Source organism: Scleropages formosus, chromosome 8, assembly GCF_900964775.1.
Source record: "Scleropages formosus chromosome 8, fSclFor1.1, whole genome shotgun sequence".
In the NCBI taxonomy this organism is placed as follows: Eukaryota; Metazoa; Chordata; class Actinopteri; order Osteoglossiformes; family Osteoglossidae; genus Scleropages; species Scleropages formosus.
Window position 1 is genome coordinate 8,349,672 of NC_041813.1, and position 23,573 is coordinate 8,373,244.

The 23,573-nt window shown below is 38.1% G+C and overlaps 2 protein-coding genes across 2 annotated transcripts in view; both read left to right on the forward strand.

The window, feature by feature from the left end:
* The first annotated feature begins 636 nt into the window (after positions 1–636).
* Positions 637–7,043, forward strand: vax1 (ventral anterior homeobox 1). Its single transcript, XM_018766206.1, has 3 exons — positions 637–853; positions 3,215–3,402; positions 6,285–7,043. The coding sequence occupies exons 1-3, from the start codon at positions 637–639 to the stop codon at positions 6,813–6,815; spliced, it is 936 nt and encodes a 311-aa protein (XP_018621722.1). The 3' UTR covers positions 6,816–7,043.
* An 8,568-nt stretch (positions 7,044–15,611) lies between these two features.
* atp6v1ba (ATPase, H+ transporting, lysosomal, V1 subunit B, member a) overlaps positions 15,612–23,573 on the forward strand; it is a 33,493-nt gene continuing 25,531 nt past the window's right edge. The window contains exon 1 of the mRNA XM_018725106.2: positions 15,612–15,882. Within this exon, the coding sequence (XP_018580622.1) occupies positions 15,774–15,882 (109 nt within the window). The 5' untranslated portion in view covers positions 15,612–15,773. The remainder of the gene's footprint in view (positions 15,883–23,573) is intronic.

The following is a 23,573-nucleotide window of genomic DNA, read 5'->3' on the forward strand; positions in this document are numbered from 1 at the left end:
TGCGGCCAAGCAACCGACTCCAGTTGAAAAGTGGAAAATGGCTGGCCGTGCACCTGGAACGGCAGAGTGAAGCGACCGGGAACTTTTCTGGAAGTCGCACTGGGTGATTGTGTGCTGCAAGAGGCTTTCGCAGACCAAGACCAATCATTTCACTTGATCCTCCTGGCTGAATGCTGTCTGACTGGGGGGACGGAGCGCTCAAGCCCCTCCATTAGGACCTGATATATTACCCAAACAATTTAGTGTATTCATGAGGTTACGCAAATGTGGAGGCTGCAAAATTACCGTAATCAATTGAAACAGCAAGTGTGGCTCTGCCTGTGAGTCTGATTATTTGGAGATCATCTATCAAGTAGATGTGCATGTAATAAGCCAAGGGCATTAAATCACCGTTGAGTTGCAGTGGCAAGTCCATGATCATTGGGCAAGTGAGTTTGGACAATAATAACTGAGAATCGACGCGGATGAGGAAAAGATCCCCCCTCGCATTAGGTAGCTGACTTTGCTTCTATAGGGTTCTGTTTAAAAGGAACAGCTACATCATCGAGGCAACACAACAACCAATACCCTCCACGGTCCGTTTTTCTTTTTTAACTGGGGGGAAAAAAAAAAAAATCACTTGAGAGGTAAGTGAGCATGGAGGTCAGATACAATCAAGAGAACGAGTCAGGAATGGTGCTGAAGAACGGACTTAAGGATGGGAAAGAGGGCAAGGATTCCCAGGGAAACCTTTCCAAATCATTTCTCAAGGAGCAGCAGGAGACCTTCCCTGCTTCTGGGACAGCGGAAAACTGCGAGAAGAACCGGGGGAACTCGGCAGACCCGGACTATTGCAGGCGGATCCTGGTGCGAGGTGAGAGGTTTCTTATTCCAGCTTCCAGCGCTGTCCTGCTCACTTCACTCTCTTTTTCTCACTGTATGGAGCGGAGCGAAACGCCTAACGAAGCACTGCTTAGACCGTCCTTCTCAGTTCCGCACACCTACCGGACGAGGCGTAATGGTGGAACGCTTAACGTTTTAAACCTTGAACACACCGAGCACGAATACAGGAAAGGACGCCTCCAGCTGCGTACTTTCCCTCGCTCCGTCCGGGTGTACGTGTGTGTGAGTGCGTGTGTGTGTGATATCTTTGGAAAAATGAATTACACCACGAGTACACAAAGCCTAATGGCGGAATATTGAGCTGAGCTGCTCTGTCACCTGTCTTTAAATGTCATTTAGCTCCATTCTGTGTGCAGGACCACTCTGCTGTCTCCTGCGTCTAGGAAACGTTTGGAAATGTACCCTGACTGGTGCCAAAGCAGCGCATAAAACGTTCATTTTTTCCCCCCCATCTCCACTCTGCTTCCGGGTTGCAATTTCTCGGTTAAAGACACCGGATAGAAGCAGAAATTGAGAGCAGAAATTGCTATAGAGGCGTCTTCCTGAGCCGAGCACATAACAGCAACGTCGGATCACCAGAAATAAATCAGTGCGCCTTACTTTACTGTTGTACACGTCCAGTTTTTTTTATTTTTTTTTTTTAAATAATTGTTTAAAAACTTAATTCTTTTTTTCCCCCTCCATGTGATGGTTTGCAATGAATGTTCTTCCCGTGGAATAAGTAGGAAACTGAATTTGTACCTTTTTTTTTTTTTTTTTTTGCGCATTTTGTGTGTTGTTGCTCTGCGCTGGAAAGGAACGGTGTTTTTTTTTTTTTTTTTTTTTTTTCGATCAGATTGAAAGCCAAATAATTTCACATAGATGAATCACGGCCAGCTTTTTTTTTAATTGCGTAGAGCATCGTTTTATTTATTTCTATTTATTATTATGTATTTTATTTTAAAAAAATTATGCGAACGTATGAATATCCAAGTTAGTGTGATTACGACTATGTATATTATATTGCTAATTATATTTTCACTATGGGTGATATAATGTATCATTTTTCAGCCCTGTTACAGGATTTTTAAATGAGTACGTTCATTTACTATGACGGCAACTGCAAACCATCACATATGAGTAATAATTATACTGTAAAGGTTCTAAATCTACTGGTACTACTTGAGAAAACGGTTAAAAAAAATTTGGAGGTTTATTTCAGTGTACCCTTGGTTATCAACATGAAAAAGTAACAACTCTCTTACAAAGCAGATTCCTTCTGAAAATCTAAAGTATGTGAAGTATAAAGAGACACCTAAAATTTTTGAACAGAACTTGAACTGTCATTTTTTTACGGAGACTATTTACAATGATTTATTCCCATACAATGTCAGATGGGATTACAGTGCTGAACCAGGCAATAGGACAGGACCCTGTAAAATTTGGGAGGATCTGTACTATAAATTCTCAAACTGGCGAAAATTAGATGCAGAACTTATAATTGGATTAGTTGGGAACTATGTTGTCCAGTGAAATAACACCAATAACAAAGACATTTTATATTAGAGAAAAAAAAAATAATCCGCACAATATCTTTAAACTTGGTGAGGCAACGTATATATACATAACTGAAACAGATTTTACCTGCAAACCAAATTACATAAAATTATCCACGCACTTAATTACATAAAATGTTTTAAATATGCAAATTGTAGCTTTTTGGCTTCTTAAATTTAGTAAAAAGTGAAGGTAGCCACATGCTTCCAGTGTAGAGTATAGAACTGAAACTCAGGACTCGGATTTTGTTGTTATCCTGTTTAATTTCTATATATTTGAACTCTGCATAATGTCATATTTTTGATGAATGGCATAGGACATGTTCATAAGTATTGCTCATCTTCTATATAAAAAGTGCAACCGTTACTGTTATCTACGTTATCTCTGTCTGTTTTGCTATTCTTAAAAATGCCATAACACAAATTTTGCACAGTACTGTTAAATACCAACTACGTTTTAAATGGGACCTATGCCGTATTAACCAGTATGGTATTTATGATGTACTATGTACCAGTATGGTATATATCGTATCTCCATCATTATTTTATATGTATAATATATAAAATCAGTACACGTTTTATGTGATATTTTGATAAACGAATGGAATGTATATTTATATATGGTATAATATGGTTTTCTGTGTAGAAAAAAAAAAGATCTAGGAGTATGGGCATCAATTAACGATTAGAAGTTCTGAAGAAAAATGCCGGTTAGGGTTGTAACTGTAAATTTTTAAAGGTTATCATCTTCGGAGAGGTGATGAAACTGACCGGCGAGTGCGTTGTTCGCGTTGCAGACGCCAAAGGGTCCATCAGAGAGATCATCCTGCCCAAGGGCCTGGATCTAGACAGACCCAAGCGCACCAGGACCTCCTTCACGGCGGAGCAGCTCTACCGCCTGGAGATGGAGTTCCAGAGATGTCAGTACGTGGTGGGCCGGGAGCGCACGGAGCTCGCGCGCCAGCTCAACCTCTCCGAAACTCAGGTAAGGGGCCCCACGCGGCCCCCAAGCGCGAACAAAGCAACGTGAGGGCGCGCGATCACCCGAGAAGGCGCGTCTCGCAGCCTGTCCTTGAACGTATCATCCTTCCTTCCCTTCTTCTGCTGCGGCAAAACAGCACATTGAAGTCGTACGAAGAGAATCCCCCCGCCGTTTTTGTTACTACTAGTTATCATTTTAATCATGTTACTGGGAAATGAAAAAGTTGAAAGTTCGCACACGTATTGATATTCCAGCAGACGTTCATGTGTTTTACGCGCGCCTCATTTTTAATGAAGCGATACTAATTTGGAAACAAACCAGGGTTTCAATTAAAACTGTTTTCCCATTTCTCTGTTGCATGAACGTGGTAATGTCATTTTAATGCTGATCGCTGTCGGTTCGAGCTTTTTCTCGGTTTTGACATCTACATATAATTTTCATTCGTTCCGCCCTTTTAACGTTTAGCTACAGCGATCTGATCGTAAGGATTCAGTTCACACCTTTTATTCACAGTTTCGTATACAAATACTGCACTACAGCCATTCAGGAACGATCTGTGACACGCACATGCGCAATTTGAGGCACCGCCAGTTCTCCCCATTATGGTTTGTTTCTTACATTCCAGGATTTTATTTATTATTGCTAACCTAATGTTTTTTTGTTGTTGTATATATTCGGTGCATGGTCCCCTGTGATCGAATCCCCGCCGGGTCTCTTATCCAAAGCGGCGCAAGAGAAAGTTTGCGTCGCGCGAGCGGAGCGCCGGGGTCATGCAGAGGTCACGGCGCGCGGTCGCACTGTTAGGGCGAGGGGAAAAAAAAAAAAAAGAAAAACACATTTAGAAATCACTAAATATTACATTTTTACTGCGGTGTGACGGAGCTCGGGGCTTTAGAGTTCAGGCTACGTTGTTAAGGTTTTTGTAAGATGGCTAATGACGCTTATTCGTTGTTTGTTTAGTCTACAGGTCGATTTATTTTTCAGAGACAGACCTTCTGCATTCCGTGACGAGAAAAGACACTTTAGCATTCGTGTTTAAATTATAGTATAATTGAAAATTAAACGGTAATTAAACGGGAAAACTATCATCTAGTGAAGGCCCCAAAGCAACACTTGGGTAGCAGTTAATAATACTGTACAACAGTTGTGGCTTCAAGGACCAAAATAGTGTTTTTTTTTGTCATGGGAGAAGTTAAATTTGTTTCATGTGACTTTAAGGGCCTTTTAAAGATGACGAGGTTTTCAGAATGTCTTGAAACTCAGACCTTTTGTTTCCCGTCAGTGCATCTGCGTCCGTTAAAACGTGTCGAACAATATCCGAAAACTAAAACTTGAAAGATCATTGTAATTGTGGTTTCAAAATGCATCAGATACATGGATTCCAATAAATGTATAGACTATAAATGCCTGAGGGGAAAAAGGGGTTTCCTTCAGTATTTTCACTTTAAGACTGTTTCTTTACAGACAGACTGCCAGAAATTATACATTCATTGCAGTCCTTTTACATTCATTAAACATTTTTCTGTGTAGGACATTTTTACAGAAGAAAAAAATTAACCGAGGCAATGAGAGATTTAAGATAAAATGTGCTTTAAGGAGCATGTTGTATAAACAAAATTAACAAAGTAAAATATTGTCTAAACCATTGTGGGAACCGTGCCTTTTTCAGTAGCACAATCACTCAGTTTTGTCCTTGAAGAATGTAATGCTTCAGTAATCGTTCTGTGAATAAGCTGTTTTACCTTATTCTGCGCATATACATTTCTGTGCTTTGTTTACAGGGATTTCAGCTCATAATTTTTATGGCCTTTTGACAGAATAGAAGTACGACACAAAGACACTAACACCACAGATCCTTGATTTTAAATTTATTTTTTTCTTTATTAGTTCATAATTATGCGTTATCGCTAGAAAGCCATTCATAGTTATTGCATTGTATTGGTCCTTGTCTTAATGGATTCCATTGGCTGTAATGATTAGAATCCAATCGTGTAAATGTAAGAAAATTCCCCTTTCTCTGAAGATGCGTGTAAGGTTAATATCATGAAAAAATCATAATCCGTTTAAAGTACGTTTAAAATACACAAAGTGCAGAATTTGTGAATTGGTGTTTAGATTGCTCATTGTTCAAAGCTGCAATACAAAGTATCACTATACAGAACTGCTTTCAGGAGGTGCTGGTGGATAATAAATTTAGAAATTTGACAGCACAAAGATCAAACTCCTGTTCAGGCCTAGATCTGTTTCGGTCACACTCAATAGCATCTCTGATCGTTTTACATTTCTGATCATGACAAAGGCACTTTGTGATCCCCGTGTATGGTATCAAACACAGAGAACTTCTACAATACAATGGAGAGAGAAATTTTGAATGCCAACATTTTCTAAGCCTTTGTAATCTTTTCAACAGCGCATATTATTGTTTATCCAATTAATTCACATCTATCTTTTGTACTGTAACAGCACAGTTTTGGCAGTTTTCTTTGTGTAACTGAACTGGTTTTAACTGTGTACACATTACCAATATCGGTTATGTGAGTGCTCTATTTTTTTCTTGCACATTTCTGTTTTTCATGGCTCACAATCATGGCTGCCAGTTGTTTTGTTTTCCTCATTGTGCAAGGTCACATTGTTGTAATGTAGTCTATTTCAACTTTCAGCTGACACACCAATCAATTTTGTTTATAGGCAACCAAACCCTTAACAGAGAAAAAAGTAAATTAGAACTGGCACACAGAAATTTTTTTTTTTTTTTTTTTTAAATATTTAGAAGGTCAGATGTTAGGTTTAGGGGCAAATTAGTAGCTGTGTGTTTCCATGTTTATGTATTTTTTTCATTCATCATTGATTGATTGATTGATTGTTTTTTTCTTTTTTTCTTGAAGGTAAAGGTTTGGTTCCAGAACCGTCGGACAAAGCAGAAAAAGGATCAAGGCAAGGATTCTGAGCTGCGGTCCGTGGTCTCAGAGACAGCAGCCACCTGCAGTGTGCTGAGGCTCCTGGAACAGGGCCGTCTGCTCACCCCACCTGGGCTGCCAGGCCTCCTGCCGCACTGTGGTAGCAGTGCCCTGGGCTCCACACTCCGTGGTCCTTCTATGGGCATTGCCAACAGTAGCAATGGGAGCAGCAGCAGCAGTTCAGGGACAGCAGGGAGCCCACCCCTGCCAGCCGTGACCAGCGCTGGGGGAGCTACTGGCATCCAGGGCTCCCCTTCTGCCCATGGCCTCTTCAGCTTCTCCATGCCCTCCCTCTTGGGGACCGTGGCTACTCGGATCTCTTCAAACCCCCTGTCCATGGCTGGCTCTCTGGCTGGGAACCTGCAGGAACTATCCGCCCGCTACCTGAGCTCTTCCGCATTTGAACCTTACTCCCGGACCAACAGCAAGGAGACCATGGATAAAAAAGTCCTGGAATGATCCTTTAAAAACTTCTTTCTTTATGTTTGTTATCTCTCTTGCCTTCTTTTTATGTTCGTGGGCTGGTTATCATTTACTGTTGTTCAGATATTCAACCACACACACTGATGCCTCAGTGAATACATATATAGACACACACTTGTTTATTCTCCACAAAACAGGGTGATTTTCAAAGCTTTTGCACTAAATCAAAGTCTTAACTCAAAGTTATAAATACAAAATGCTTGAAGGGGCAGTCTACCAAGAGATTATGAAAGTATTGAAAATATCAATGAAATTATATTTTCAGTAAACTGTAGCTTTTGTAGCTAGATTTTTCATTGTTTGAAAAGGATGGTCCAAGTTTGTATTACAGCAAAAAAGCTTAGAAAATAAACCTGTTTCAGTTTTGTTTATACACCATAACGTTAAGCTTCTACGGAAATACGTAGTTAATCGACATATGAGCAGTTTGGGTGAGTGTCATGATACAGCACCGTTTTCTGTGTTTGTGTGTTTTTCTCTTTTTAATACACTAACAGCACACATGTATGTAGAGGTAGCACATTTTCAAACTGGAAAGCTTGTGAAATAAAAGGATAACATTGTAGATTGGAAAAATCGCAAAGCCCTTAATAATCTTCAAAATTCAAGAAAACTAGATCTTTAAATATTTGCGAAAGAACTTTATAAGGTATACGTACGTTTAGTTTCCTGCAGTATATTGTTAAATTAAGATCCTCATTTTACCAATTATTTGACCAAAACAATGAAAAACACATGATTCAATACATGATTCATGTTCAACTTTTTTGCGTGTTGTTTTCATAATGGTTTTGTGAGGATTCTCCCAACATTATTTGAACACGGTCTAAATCTGTGACTTTTATGTCTCAAACATGCAGTATTTCACTTTTTTGTCTGTAATTAATGTATTAGCATTGTAGTCCTGACTGCCATGTAGAGGTAAGCTAAAGTCCATTTCAAGACTCGAAAGTTAAGAAATAGGGAACGGAGATGGCATGTGGTTGTCTTAAAACTTTTGAACTTTTGCAAGCTGCTCGCAACCTTGAAAATAATGTTACTTGCTGCAAAAGGAGACTTTTGAGAGCACAAGTGTAACAAGATGCAAGGTCTGGAGAATTCTAGAAGATATGATCCTTTTACAAGATGTAAAGTTCCTTAAAACTGTACCATCAGTTATAAGTCAGGAAGATTAAGGACGAGAGTTGCATAATAAAATTATTGTAGTATAATGGAAAGAAAAATGAGAATTGTAACTAAAATTGTTATTTTATTGTAAATTATTCATGTCTGTAATTAATAGATGATTAGTATATCTGGAAATGATGAAAGAATGAATGTGAAGGTGAGTCATACATCAAACAAAACTCTTGGTGCTGTCGTTGTTAAATATCTTGAACATTGTGATAATGTGGTGCGAGTGTGGATATATATATTATATATGATGAAAAACAACCAAGTGTGTCTTTTTTGTAACTTGTAACCTTTTACCACAGAATGAAAGCTAAACCACATTCCAAGTATTGTGGTAATTTGCTATATGATATTTAAAAAGGGGAAAGCTGCCTCATTATTACTAAAGACATTTTCCCCAAGATGTTACTTTAATTTCAAACTGGAAGTACATTGTGTTTTAAGATCTTAATGTAGCGCCTTAGAATCCATAATATAACCTTGTTCTGTCCTTTATTTTTCCCAGGATGTATTATTTTCTCAGAATAATTAAGAAACAATGGATTTTTTTTTTTAAATGGAGATGAATTTTTGATAATGATATTTTGAGACTGTGCCACAACAACAGCATCTGTATATATTTCATGCGTTGAAGACAGATTTTGAAAATGGTTAGCTGTTGCTGAATTATTATGACAACATGTACAACAAAATTGTGGTCACAGTGAAGAGTGATAAGTAAATGTTGTTGAAAATCTACGTGGTACTCACAGTTCTGAATTCTGCCAACTCGGAGGAGTAACACAGAATCTGCAGTTAAATATAAAACCAAACATCAAAATAAAACTTTATTCTATGGTCTGAAAAAATATTTCAAAACATCCTTTTCAAAACTGGCATTTGGGTTTGCATTTAAATGCAAAGGAACTGTATCTGCTTGTCATAGTAAGGCCCTCTTCATATCATACAGAGAAAACATTAAGAAGTTGTAGTTGATGTTGCACTTCAGAATCCATGACAATAAGCATGGTAAAAATAGTACCGTTACACAAATGATTGAATTTGATTCTGTTTGCAACAGTTTAATTCCAAAATACGTTCACATTTCCTGATTTTATACAAAAAAAAATTCTCTGGAAATTGTTAATGATGTGTGTGTGTGTTCTGTAAATTAGCTTAAAACAATATATGGTATTGGGGAGACTTTAAATTCCCTTAAAATAATATATGGTATTTGTGAGACTTCTCAGTCTACGTTCCCGTAATGTTTGTGCTTTTACAAATTATTCAAATGTTGCTTGCTTCAACAAATCATAAAAATCATATCTGTATTGAAAACTGGCAATTTCAAAAGCATGTGAGTGAATACTAGGGACAGATAATGTTTTGACACAAAGTAAGAATCCAAGGAGTTCTCAAAAGTCTCCAAACTTTGTTTCATTACAAATAAGAATTTTTGTAATTATTGGTTTAATCAGTTTGACAGCCTTGTCATTTAGTAATAAGCGGTATGCTATATAACATATTGAAATGAAACAGAACAAAATTTTTTGAAGAACACAGCTCTCCTTTCATAATGACTATTGTTATGTACATTTATTTGTAACAAAAAAACATACATGAAAAACCATGAAAATAAAAAAATGTCCATATAAACAGATCATTTTAACTGTTTAACAGGTCTAAAATGGCTTGGTCTGGTGTAAAATAAATACGTACACCATTATGTATTTAATTAGTTTTAGATACTGTTGCAAACTTTTTCCACTGTGGTGCAAAAAGAAAAAAAACAAAAAAAGAAGGCAAAATATACAGTAAAATCAAAATGTTCATGTCTTATTTTACTGATTAAAATTAGATTAAACATATGGACTTAATGTCAATCATAAATTGAATAGTTCAGAGCTGGAGTTTGTTTTGCCAAAAAAAGAAAACTCAGAATACTTTCTAGGCTGTGGTGAAATAAATTTTTTAGATAACTGTTATTGGACATCAGATCGACTGTAAAAATGTGAAACATCTTTTCGGTGCAAAGTTGGGAGATGAGAAAAGTTGGAATCTATGACTCAACTAGCTAGATAGGCATAGTTGAAAGGTAGTAACCTGCAAGAGTATTATTAAACTGTGAAAATGGATGCCAGAAATGTACAGTGCTGTGAAGGACAGCCTACGCAATGGGCCAATGCTGTCTTCAAGAACACTTACAGGTTTTTTTCAATTGTTATATTTTCTACAGGCTAAGAAAATCCCTCTCTGCCCCATGAAAAGAACTGAACCATGAAAAATACAAAAAAAAAAAAACACTTACAGGATGTTACAAGTTAGGAAAATAATAAATAATAATAATAATAATAATAATAATAGTTTGGCCTCTTGTCAGTACTGCTGCTCATATTTCTATTATAAAGATTCTTGCATACTTAGACAATTTTTGACAAATTTACAAAATATAATTTAGTAAAATTAGGTTGTTCAAAGGACTTAGTGCTATGGCCTTATAACTTTTAAAGTTAGTGAAAAGAAAATATATAATATAAAAATGTACAAGCGCATATGTACGCAGCTATAGACCGTATGTGTATCCCGCTGAGAAAATATGGCAAAACCTTATCAACATCTACAGCACTGAAATCCAAAGAATGACATAAATTGAGAGAATGACTGAATGTTACGTCCATTTAAAAATAAGCAACCTTTCAACACAGGTAGAAACAAACCTATAGACTGAAAGGAGCTGAAAACTGGCTTGACATTTTTGACATACATATTTGACATGTTTAATTCTTTCAAATGTACTGTCAGAACTGTGATAATTCAACAATATTTATTGAAATGTAATGTTACCTCCGTGGCTTACTGTGTCCTTGAAGAATACCCAGCATTTGACCTAATTCGAAAAAATGTTGAACTTAAAAATTAATTATGTTATTAGACGATGCTTTTATTTTGAACGTTTTACTTTCAAATAATTTGATTCTATGGTAATTGCATTATTTAAATTATCTGCCTCACAAACTTTACCAAAAAAAAAAAAATCAAAATTAGCTACATTTTAGGCCTGATCTTGTGAAGTATTATAGTCAGCCATCTAAAACTCCTGTCTCATCACAAAGTATTTACTGACCTATGCTTAATAATGTCTTGCTTTATCTTCCAGTTGTCACTTCTGCCCATCGGACTTTACGTGGTCACACTATAGGTCCTGTTTTGGAAGTCACAATACAACATTACAACAATTTCAGAGGAAACAGTGCAGAAAAGCTTAATTTAAAGGTGTAATATCTTGACCAGGACTCCTTTGAATAAAATACTGTAATCTCAAAGGAGTTTCATCTGCATGAATAGAAGATGCATAAAAAATATTACTAGTGACTATTAAAGTTTGTTAGCATCAGCAAGTACTCTGCCCTGTCCGTCCATCTTTAAATTTATTGTTTTTATGATCCAACGCACAACATAAATGACATATTTCAGTTATGTATTGGTAGAGTTTGTGCTAATTTGTCTTTTCTTTTGCAGTGATCTGGTATGGGTAGTAGCAGAAGGCCCTCTCTGAACTGGAAACTGGGTTCTTTTGTTTCTCTTGACTCTGTAGAGATTCTCATCCTCCCCACCGGGTCTTGTCCATCTACTGAAAAAGAAAACGGTCACATTTTCCTTCTGTCATCACTACAGAAGGCCGATTACAATGAGCGTTGAGGTTTGGTAAGTGGTGCTGGTAATCGGGGGATTGAGGTGGGGTCTCATGGGGGAGGGGATCCTAAAGCACCTTGAGACCACCAACAAATGTCTCCCTGTCACACAACAGGCCTCTAACCAAAAAAAAGAAAGACTGTGTCTCTGCTGTCTTAGTTTCATTCTTTTTGCATCCTCTCCATGTCATACCTATAACTGACAATTAGAAAAGAATAGGTCAGGGACAAAACAAGTACCCTCCATGTTCCCAGGCAGCAACATGTGTCTCTGGAATGTCCGTGGATTGCCGCAGTTATTAAAAAAAAAAAAAAAAAAAAAAAAAAAGTTTCAAGGCCTTTCGAATCTACCAACAGCTGTCAACTTCGGAGGCATGTCATTACGGATTCGTTTAAACAAAAATTAATTAGGCCTGTTGTAACTGTCACAACGATAATATTGAGCAATAGCTTGACTTATCTCCTACTCTCTAGGAGCTTACCTCTGTGGAAGTGGAAATTAAAATGTAAGAAGGCACTAGATACTGTGCTTAATGGTATTGCTGCTTGACAGGCCTGTTATTGTGGCCATTAATTTGAGCAGTGTCAAAGACTTAGTCATAGAGTACAGCAAGAGCTGCTGTATCTCATCTCAAAGACGAGCCACATGTACATGCTTTTTTCAGGCCAGCTGAAACTGTCGTGATTTAAATCCGCTACCGGAACTGAAGGAATTGATCACGGTGAGCCTTTGCACGTATGTCAGCAAACAAATACCGTTGATCTCGCATGCCTATACTGTCCTTGTATTGTTTGTCTGCATAAAAAGCTTCACGTGTGTTTAAAGGAACACTCCGGGACTATTCATCTAGTTAACAGACATGTGGGCTTTGCCCTTTCTTTGTTTACAGCAGGGCAGACAGCTATTTTCTCACATCATTTGCCGAAGTGTTTAACAATTTCGTGAGCTGACATAGTGAGTTGGCATTTCTGTATAAGACTGTTACAGGAACAAGACAGCCGCAAACAGTGAAGTCATAAGAGGACTTGTTCTCACAATCAGAAGGTACCTGGGCAAATCTCAGGAGCAGCACTGCTAATTTCCGTAAAGGGGCCTAGAAAACAAGGCACTTAACTTGGGTTACCTTAAAATCCAAACAAAATCTTGTTATACAAAAAAGCACGGCAAAACAAGCTCGCTGCTTTCTTACGTGCCGGTCTCCTTGCTAAACAATGATTTAAAACGATCAGGGAATTTGTAAACCGTGAGCCATGAAGCAAGGGAAATGTAGTAGAAAAGCTTTCTCTTTCTCAATCAGTGATGCCAGATGGTGACTAAAGTCTTTGAACCTCATCGTAGTTTACGTCAGCCACTCTCTTCATTTGTTCTGAATGGATATGAATAGAGTCCTGGCATGTTCTACATTAAAAATTTTCAAAACAACAAAACTAATGTCTGCTGCTATTCTCAAAACCCGGTGGACAAAAGGTGAAATACACCACTGATCAGATGAAGTTGGAGTTAAACCCACAACAATGGAGGTGTGATATTTCAACACCCACTAAGCCACTATGACTCCTGCAGTAAACTTGTAAAAGAAAACTTGCAACATTCCTATAATTTTGTAGAATATAAAAAATGCATTTGGTAGCCAGTGAACATCCCCAATCGCACACCCACTGCTCACACATAAGAGTAGCACATGTGTTAGTGGTGGGAGGAATTACTTGATATCTTTTTAACTCAGTGTAAAAGACACTTAAAAAAGGCAGATATTTTTACAACGAGGGCATCACTCCTGTCGCTGGGAACTCTTGAGTGGCATTAATTTGCTATTTTTGCATGAGGCCCGAAACACCTGAATGGGCCCTTCAGGGAGAGCGGGAAACGGCTATACCACCCGCCCTTCCGCAGCAGATCCGCCCACTCCAACCTGGAGTGCTTTCCCTGCAGTAGCATTTACACTGAAGAGTCAGTGTGTAGGGGTTCAAAAAAAAAACACCCCTTGGTTCTTCATTCGCCACCCATTGTCAGGCATACCGTGGCAAGCGAGGCAGAGAATCAAAATGGAGAAAACAGCAATGGAGTGTTTTTTTTTTTTTTTTTTAACTATGTGGTACAATCAGGCCGTTTTCCAAGTCACTCAACAGACGTGGCAATGTACTCACTTGGAAATGAGTGCTATGCAGTCTTGATGTGGATTCAACATTCCAAACCATTACAGCACTAGCTTCTCTCAAGGTCAGGCAATGCTGTGGGCAATGGCCATTGTGTGCCTGTCAGAACAAAATGACCAAGCTGACTGGGAGAGCTATCCAAAAGTAGTAAATACTTTGTCACTGTAACACACAAGATTACAGGTTGCCAAAAAAAATGAAATTTAGCACCATTGCCTTGAGAGGTATTCACCTTCTCATTCTACTGGTCTTTGGATCTTGATGTCTTCATATTCATGGGTTTTAATTTTGCTTAAAATTTAAAATGCAGACCAAAAAAAAAAAAAAAATCAAATAACCCAACTGCTGAATTTCAAGATGCCACTTCAAGAAGTTTTAACCACATAGTGGTAATGGTTTCAAGTGAAATAGTTTCACACAAAGTCAAGAATTTACTTCAGTGCAAAAAACATCTCAAAACACATGTCTTTTAGACACACTTCTGTCCAAATCTGCTGTTTGCTTCATAAATTTATACATCATTTATCATAAATACCTATATTTCTCAATAATTCTATATGGTGTTATCCATGAAGTGGTATTGTTCATGTTCAAACTAAAAAAAAAAAAAAAAATCATCAAATCATTTCTATTTTAAAACTGTATTCTCTACCAACTGTGTATGCAGCTAGTCTTGTAATGTATACTGAATATTTAAATAGGGACATTAGAGAAACTGACTTTGAGAATCATCTCTGAATCCGTGTCTCTCCATCTGTTGGTGAAATGCACTTTTGTTTTCACTAAGCTGTACATCACTTTGGAGAAAAGCGTTTGCTAAATATAAATGTAAATACAAGCCACAAAATAAAATGCATCACTCATTAATGTACTTATCATTGCACTGTACATATCTTTCATTCACGTAATGGGCTCTTTGAGTAAACTGATTTGAGGCTATGTTCTGATGCTACCGATAATATTATTCCAGTTTAACCAACTTGAAATATATTTAAAGCTACAGACTTTCTATCGAGAAAAATTATTTTCTTTCCCACAATGTACAGTAATTGAAGCTAACACTAATTTTAAGAAGATATACAAAAAGAGAACTGCATTATTGCGCACTACAAAAAAAATGGAGCATGTATCAATACTTACACTCTGGGTGATTTTTACAGAAATTTAAGAGTGGATTTACATTATTTAATTCACTTAAACATTTGTGCAACCATACAACTCCTTTTGTCAAGTTTGGTGTAAGTTTTTCAAGACTGAAAAACCAACGCCAACATTCTCACTTTATTTCATAACCATTTCTTACCATTTTTTTTTCCAAACTAACAGAACAACAATTACCTCTCTTAGCATCACGACTTTAATCTAAAATGCATTTTAATATTTTAATAGTATAGAATATACTGGCAGAACTTTTACAGTAACAGAAATATCATTAAAAATGTGCTCAGCCGTTTAACTTAAGGGTTTTATTTACATAAAAATCTCACTAGGTTTGCTGAAAAAAGTCAGACATAGGCCCCAAACCAGGAATACTATTATTTATCAACTATATGATCAAGTAAATAAAAACAAACTTCATACTTTCACAAAAGTACGTTTCAGTTATTATTATTTACACAAACACAGATTAAAAAACAGACACAGCAGAAACATTTTACAATCATCACATCAGTCCTTCCATAAGCTGTGTGGAGGGCACGCAGAGACGTTGATCTCATTACCCGGCTGTTTCCGGTTCGCTCGAGGTTCAACTTCCGGCTCCCTCAAAAGCATGACGGAGAGCTCGCAGTAACAGTGACGTCAAAGCTGGACAATTTCCGGTTCGTTCCGGCTTCCTACTGCCTGTGTCATATGACTGTGTGACTAAAAGCTGCTTTCCAGAGCCTTGGCAGCGTCTTCTTCGCAAACCTCGTTTATTTTGTAGCATTTAGCAATGGCGACGCTCCTACAGAGTCGAGCAGTGGACCTGAATGGACCCGAAGCTGCAGCCAGGATGCACACACAGGCTGTGACGAGAAACTACATCTCGCAGCCGAGGCTAAGTATGTAACTTCAGGCGCTAAGCTGCTGCTGGACCGTGATGTCGTCCTTGCCTTGGGGGTGTGCTGCTGTGTATTATATTTAATGTTTTTCTTTGCTCCATTAATTAGGGTTTTTCGGTGGGATGTTTCAAGTGTACTACTCTGCAACTCCAGAGCAGATGAACCACTTGACTTGTCGTGTAACGTCGTCGTTAGCACGTCAGCTTCCACACACACAGCCGCCTGTTTACCTCACTCCTTAAGTTGACTTCGGTTCGTATATCAGGTGCATAACTAATTAACCTCGGCATGTGGTTATTTAGCTGTTGTGTGTGGTCTATTGGTTTGTAACAGTTACGTATTCATTAATAACGTCTACAGACTCTCGGCACGTGACGTTGTTTAAAACTAAAAGTCTTATTTTTTTGGCAGTGTGTCGTTTTTATTTAAAAATGTTGCGTGATGAGACGTGATCAAATGGTGCCGGATGATCTCCGTGTGACAGCGTCACGTGACGCCAAGGACTCGACACCGGTGGATCGATCAGTCAGACCTCCTTCACGTGTCGATTTTCATAGTTTTGTTACCGGTATTAAGTCTGTCTTGCCACTGTAAAGACTGCTGTAATTTTAAGGAGGATGTGGTTAAAATGTAAATCGAGAAAGAAGCTTCTAATAGAAGGCTTTTGTTCTTGTTTGAAAGAGCTTTTCACATCTAAAAGGATCTCATTGGTTAAAATGAATAAAATGGATATGAGATTTTATTTATTTATTTTTTTAAATTCATACTCATAGGAAGCGGTGTTTTTTCCTTTGACATATAATTCATAGGGGTGTTTGTCCCAGCAGTGCTTATGTATGTGCAGCTTTTGACACAATGGTTAGGGAAGATGGACAATACACATGGCCCATGATGTGGCTTAACAGATCTCCAAAAAAAGACAATTTACAGAGTCTAGATTTGCTGTAGTGGTGAGCTGAAGTGTTTCACCTCCTTGCCTCCAGTCCTTCTGAATCTATAGTCACAATACCAGACAGTTCTGGTCCCTGCATGACTCTTGTAAGAGCAGCGCTGCTAATATTAACAGCTAACAATAATTTCCAGTGCTTCTTTTTTCAGAATTTGTCAGACTTCCCTAATTTGGCATGTGACAGTTTGGCTGAGATCTCATGACTTATTACTATTTTATGCCCAATCTTAGCCCTAACCCTGGAGTTCGCTGTCATTTAAATGCCATAAAATGTATATTGTGTGTTAGATACTGAGTGGAAATGAAGCTTATGACAGGTGTAAGCAAAGAACACATGAACCCTGTGTTAGGTCTGTGCCAAGGACTGTGATGTAAAGCAGTCTTTCAGTAGGTCAACCTTTTGTTTCTATACCATCTCCAGAGGAATATAATCATTGTTCTGTTGTTTCAATCTTGAGTATCTTGTTTATTTGCATGGCATATGTTTAGGAGGTAATTTGTGTCTCTTGTTTGCAGTTGCAAAGAATGTAATTACACATATGTGTAATTTACATTTAGCACATACTTCTCTCCAGGTAATTTACATTGGTTACTATGTAGTACAGTGGTTATTGTGAAGTATTTACCAGGCTTGTCCAAGGTGACTTACAACGTTGGATACATTGCGCTAAAATCCATACAATCCTTCCCTCAGTCTGTATATCAGAGCAATATGAAACGCATACTAAGGGCAATATGGAGTCTTTAATTCACCTGAAAACTTTGGCAGGAATGTACCTCTAGGAAACCTACATGAACACAGAAAGGACATGCAAGCTCCATACAGGCTGGGCAGGGATGGAACCCACGTCCAATCTCACAGCTCAGGTGCTGTGAGACACCAGAATTGTGTGCTGCACCAATATTCCACCCGTCATGATTAGCTATAGGTTGCACCCAGTGTTTTAAAATGTTTATGGAAAATGTTGTTCTCACAATAACAGTATGAGTTTTAGGTTTTGGTAGAAAGTAGCTTCTTGCTCACAAGGCCTGTAATGGTGGGTGGCATGGTGGCACAGCAAGTAGCACTGCTGTCTCACAGTGCCTGGGTGGTGCAAGAGGACATGGGTTTGATCCCCGCTCAGTCTGTGTGGAGTTTGCATGTTCTCCCTGTGTCTGCGTGGATTTCCTCCCGCAGTCCAAAGACATGCTGTTCAGGTTCACCCATAGTGTGTGTGTGTGTGTGTGTGTGTGTGTGTGTGTGTGTGTGTGTGTGTGTGTGTTCGTTCTACTGATGTATGGATGAGTGACCCAGTGTAAGTGGTGTATCTAGCAGTACAAGTCACCTTGGCGAACAAGGTGTGTGGGCTGATAACACTACATAGTTTGTTGGAAGTCGCTTTGAACAGAAACATCTGCTAAATAAATGTAATCTAAAGGTTTTAGAATACACAACACTGGGAGATCCAAACTTGCCAGTTAAAAGCCAATTTCTGTTGAGTAGGGTGATCTTCCAGGCAGTGAGATATGGCAAGAAATTAGGATGTTGTGCCACCTTTGGTTAACCTGTTGGTTTAAAGTAATTTGTGCTCAGATACATTAATCAAGGAATTTTCTATAGTCTCTGCAATAGCTGATAAAATTTAAGTAATGGAATGTATTGATATTTAAATTGTCAAACGATACATGTTATTGAAAACATAAAACAAATTACAGTTAAAACTTGTATACTTTACCTAAACTCTGACTCACATCAATTTTTTAGGCATTTTGAAGTTCAAGGTTGTTATGTTTTTCATGAAAAGAACACTAATTTTGTAAATTACATTTATTGAAGCAAGGTGAGAAGCTGAAAGCCGGTAAGTAGGCTGGATTTAAAATCAACTGGACTGCTTAATGTTTTGATCAACGGCCAGATTCAAGCAACCCTGTAATTTTATGAATGGCCTTTGACTTGAGTGTGAGGAGGAGACTAGGGATGTGGTGATGACTCATGACTCATCACTTGACTCCTCCACATAGCAGACCCCATCGGCTCAGCAGAGGATAAGTGCCAGCCAGTCTGGTGCTTAACAGCAGCATGAGGAAACAAGATATACAGATTTTGTATGCCTGTGTATGTTATTAAAATAAGAAGTATATATATCTAGGAGGACAATGGACACCAAAGTACACGTACATATTCCACATTGATGTAAAGTATGAAAAATACTAGGCAGTGTACTACAAATGGTCCTCTCTAACTAAATGAAAAAGCTTGTTTGCACAGATGCATGGCTATAAATACAGGTCATCTCTTTGGAATGATATAAATCTAGTGGTTGCTATATCCGTATATATAAAGAGTTTATGGTGGTTCTCTCCATCAGAGAGAGGTCTTTTTCTGATGCCATGTTTTCCAGATTCTGGATTTTGTCTGGTGTTTCTTGAGTGCTAAGAAACAAGTTCACCAATTTAGTAATAGATTCACTGTACAGTTTCCTTGAGTTTAAAGGATAGGGTTGGTGGTTGTGGGGTGAGCATGGTCTATATTACGACAACACATTTCTGTTTTTCTTATCCGTATCTGATTGCTGTTACTTACTGTCCATCTCATTAGTGTGGACCTGAAATAGAGTGTAAGGAGATGGGAAGCCAGTGTTTTTCCTTGAAAGTGCTGCTAAAGTATGGGCTAAAAGCCTCTTCGCAAACTGGAAAAATTACTAAATGGAGGAGTTGGACCCTCTTGAGAAAGGGAAGATACAGCAGGTATTATAACCTCATTCTATAAAATCTTGTGGGGTGCTTTCAAATCCTTTTCAAATGTAGTTTGATTGTGCCATTTTCATCATTCATTGTTTGCAACAGTATTTTGGTCCATATGTGCTTAGGGTTGCATGGTGAACCTTTCTGGAGAAAGGAACTGGTCTTGGTTCCCCATGTCACAGTGCCTTGGGAGTCTGTTGTAATATGGTTTGGATTTTGTGTTTGATCAAAATTCAAATCCAGAATTATGTTGACACAGCTAAAAAGATGGAAATGAACCAGAAGTGAAACCATGTCAGAACCCATTGGAGGAGTCACTTTTGTCTTCTTCCTATGTAACTTCAGCCTTTTGCAGTTACACAGCTTTTCATTCTGGAAATGACTGTCAAAGTGTGATATGTACACTGGATGATGATGATTGGTAACATCCATCAATTCTTCACTATCACTTCTGCTAGGGGTGCTTTTTGCCACTTATGGAGGTTCTACAGAAATAATTCTCTTGGCCTCAAGATAATTATTTCCGGCATGATGATGTGTTTTGGTGAAATGTCTGCTCTTTGGAGTTGAGCCGTGTGATTATTCTGAGATGCCTTATGCTACGTGCAGATTTTCAGCAGTCCCGAGGAATCTTTGAGAGGGAGGCACAGTCATACCACAACTGGAAGAATGGGTTCCATAAGCGTAATCCAGAGGGGAGAAGAGCAAAATCTGTTGGTAATGAAGGTTTAAAAACATCAAGTAAACACTCAGTTTGAAGCAGCTTTCTTTCAAAAACCCATAACAAAGCCAGAAACCACACACGTCAAGATCACTTGCTTTTGCATCAAGTTGCTTTTGCCACTGTGAAGCATCAACATGCTATGGTAATAGTGGAAAGTTTTTCTGTTTGATAGAAGAGGGGGGGAAACTGAATAGCGAATTTCAGTGTAAATACAATACAGGGCTTCCGCTCTGTCGTTGACGCTTTGTCTTCTTTATGTCATGTGCGACAATGACAATTAACCCACTTGAAGGCAACTCATTGTTTTATTCGCAAACCAGATGTTAAAACTTGATGGAAGGATATTCAGCAAAGCAACACATTTTGTGAAGAAACAATGAATCACAATGATGCTGCTGTAATAAACAGTCATTCGATGTCAATGGGAAATGTTTGATGAATTTCTCATTTATCTAATTTATTAACCCTTTCACCATAATGATTCTTAGGCTGCCAGTCAGTAATGAATTACTGCTCATCTGAAAATATTTTAATAGTCCTTCAGCCAAAGGTAATGTGAGCTTCCTTCTTTTCTTTGATTTTGGGATTCATAGTTGGTAATATGGTTTCTACTTATTCAGAGGACTCTCTATGTTGGTTGCATAGTGGTTAGAGCCGCTGCCATTGGACCCAAAGGTCACAGGTTTAGATTCTACCTCCAGCTCTAGTACCCTTCAGCAAGGTACTTACCCTGCATTTCTCCATGAAAACTTACCCAACTGTATAAATGGATAAATAATAAGTTGTTTTGGAGAAAAGCGTGAGCTGAATCAGTACGTCTAATGTAAATGTCTTTCTGTCCATCTGTGGTGTAGTTCTTGAAAGTTTTTGTTTTAATTAAATGTTTGTTTTCTTTAGTGTGAAGTGCCATTAAACTAATGATGAAATGAGTACATCAAAATTTAAACATTTCTTAGAATCACACACAGGATAGCATAATTGTCCTTAGTCATTAATAATTAATATTGTGATTTAAGATATAGAACTGAAATGAAGACTATGTACAAAACTTTTGTGCAGGTTTTATACTAGACCCAAAGTTACTAAATTTACCAAGTTAACACGTTTAAGCTGATTTATTTGTGAGCAAAAGTCACATTCCCACGTCAGCAATTTGTTGTGAAAGCGATGAGAAGGATATGAGTGCAAACCAACCTCTTTAGCAGACTTAACATGTATATGTCATTTTTGAGGGACACGTTGATGTACTTTAGTCTGTACTGCAGCAGAGTTTTACTAGAACAGCCTGGGCAAAAATTAATGTGTGGAAAGGCCCCCACTCTCATAGCATTGTCGGAGACTGAATTACAGACTCAGCTCATCGCTATGTTGCAGTACAGAATTTAGTCTTGCTGTCACTGTACACCATGTGGTCACCTGCCTGAGAAAAGAGTCTGTCATACGAGAGATGCTTGATTTAAAAAGGATTACTGTATAGGGTCAGATTGGTATCGAAGGTAGGTAGCAAATGAACTAGTCCAATAAATATACCTCATTTGCTTTTGCAGCATTTTACATTTATTCTTTTCACTGATGCTTTTCTCCAAAGCAACTTACATTTATTTGCCCATTTATACAGCTGTTTAATTTTTACTGGAGCAGTTTTGGGTAAGTGGCTTGCTTTAAGGGTACTACTGGTGGAGGTGGGAATCAAACCTGCGACCTTTGGGTCTAAAGGCATTAGCTCTGACCACTATGTCACCAACTCTCCTACCTGTATCAGTTGTTTAATGAATGAAGTGACTGCATATTTCAGATTCTTTGTTTAAAAAAGCACACTTTGTACATCAGAGCAGACTGTCTAGCCCATTCTTCTGTGAAGATATTATAGGTGCAGAACATATGACTTGGGTCCGATTCAGAGTGACACCGTGGTAGTTTGAAGCTTGATGCTTCTTTTGGGCAGGCATTACCATTATTCTGTCATGGGAAATTTCAAAATGTGTAAGAGGAATGAACATTTTCCACCCTGTTCATGTTTTTTGTGTCCAGTGATGTGGAAAGATGTGCTACTAGTTCTGTGAATATTTATATTGAGGAATGGTTGGTGATCCTGCAGGGCTTCTACCAAGGGCAGCTGGTGATGTACTGGTTAGAGCTACTGCCTTTGGACCTAAAGGTCACAGGTTCGAATCCCATCTCCAGCTGTAGCACCCTTGAGCAAGGTACTTAACCTAAATTGCTCCAGTAAAATTACCTAGCTGTACGAATGGGTAAGTAGCTTAACATTACTTTTTGCCAAAGCAAATGATATCAGATGATGTAAAAAGTTTTTTAATTCGTATAGGGAAAAAACACATTACATATTCTGATACTATGCTATTGAAATGTTGTTCTAATTTCTCATTTTTTTTGTGGTAATTTTTAAAAAAAATCTTAATGAAGGTTCTTTTATCTGATTATATCCCTGAAAGACCACATGACTGCACAGAATATGTAGGATCAGGCCCTGAGTTCATGCAGCAGTGTGGTCTCCCAGGCCTGCTTGGTGGAGAGTCTCGTGTTTAACCCTTTTCCTGTTCAGGTACTGCTGTCTGTCATGGCCAGATGATGAGCATCTGAGTGCTGTTGCCCTACTGGTCTGATTTTGTGCCTGGCAATCGGTGCAGTCAGGTGGGAGACCCTTTGCCTACAGCGCCTATATACCCGCAGGGATAAAAGCATCCTGATGGCTGGGTAGGCTCCCTTCTGTGGGGTATTGCCACTGTTAAAAGTGCTGTGAGGAGGTGTGAAGACAATGGATGGGTGGAGGGACTACGGGTTGTGCCATCCGGCGATCAACCTCCTGTTTTTTCATGGCCGCTGCATCACAGCCGGGTTATCCATTCTCATCCATTTCCGTTTTATCTCTGACTCGGTGAAACATGCTGCTAACCCCCTTATGTTTAATTTAGTTTTTCCTTCATAAAATTATTTCAGCTAATTTTTTGACTCCTTATTTTCCAAGAATTAACATTCCATTGTATTAATACTTTTCAGAATTAGTAAAATTAAAAAGAAATGCAAATTTTCACCAATGTTTTCTCACTGTATTAGTCATATTAAACTGAACATTGTATCAGCTTTTATTTCAATGGTATATTTACAAACTGAAGATACAGAATTGTCCTTGTGCTGTAGAGTAAATCTTTGTAATTGCTTTCCTCTGTGGTCTTTTTTTTTTTTTTTTTTTTTTCCCCCTTCTAGTTTTAAATCACACACACATCTGCTGAAGGTTAGTTTTGATTCAGTTTGGCAAGGTCTTTCTGAGGTGTG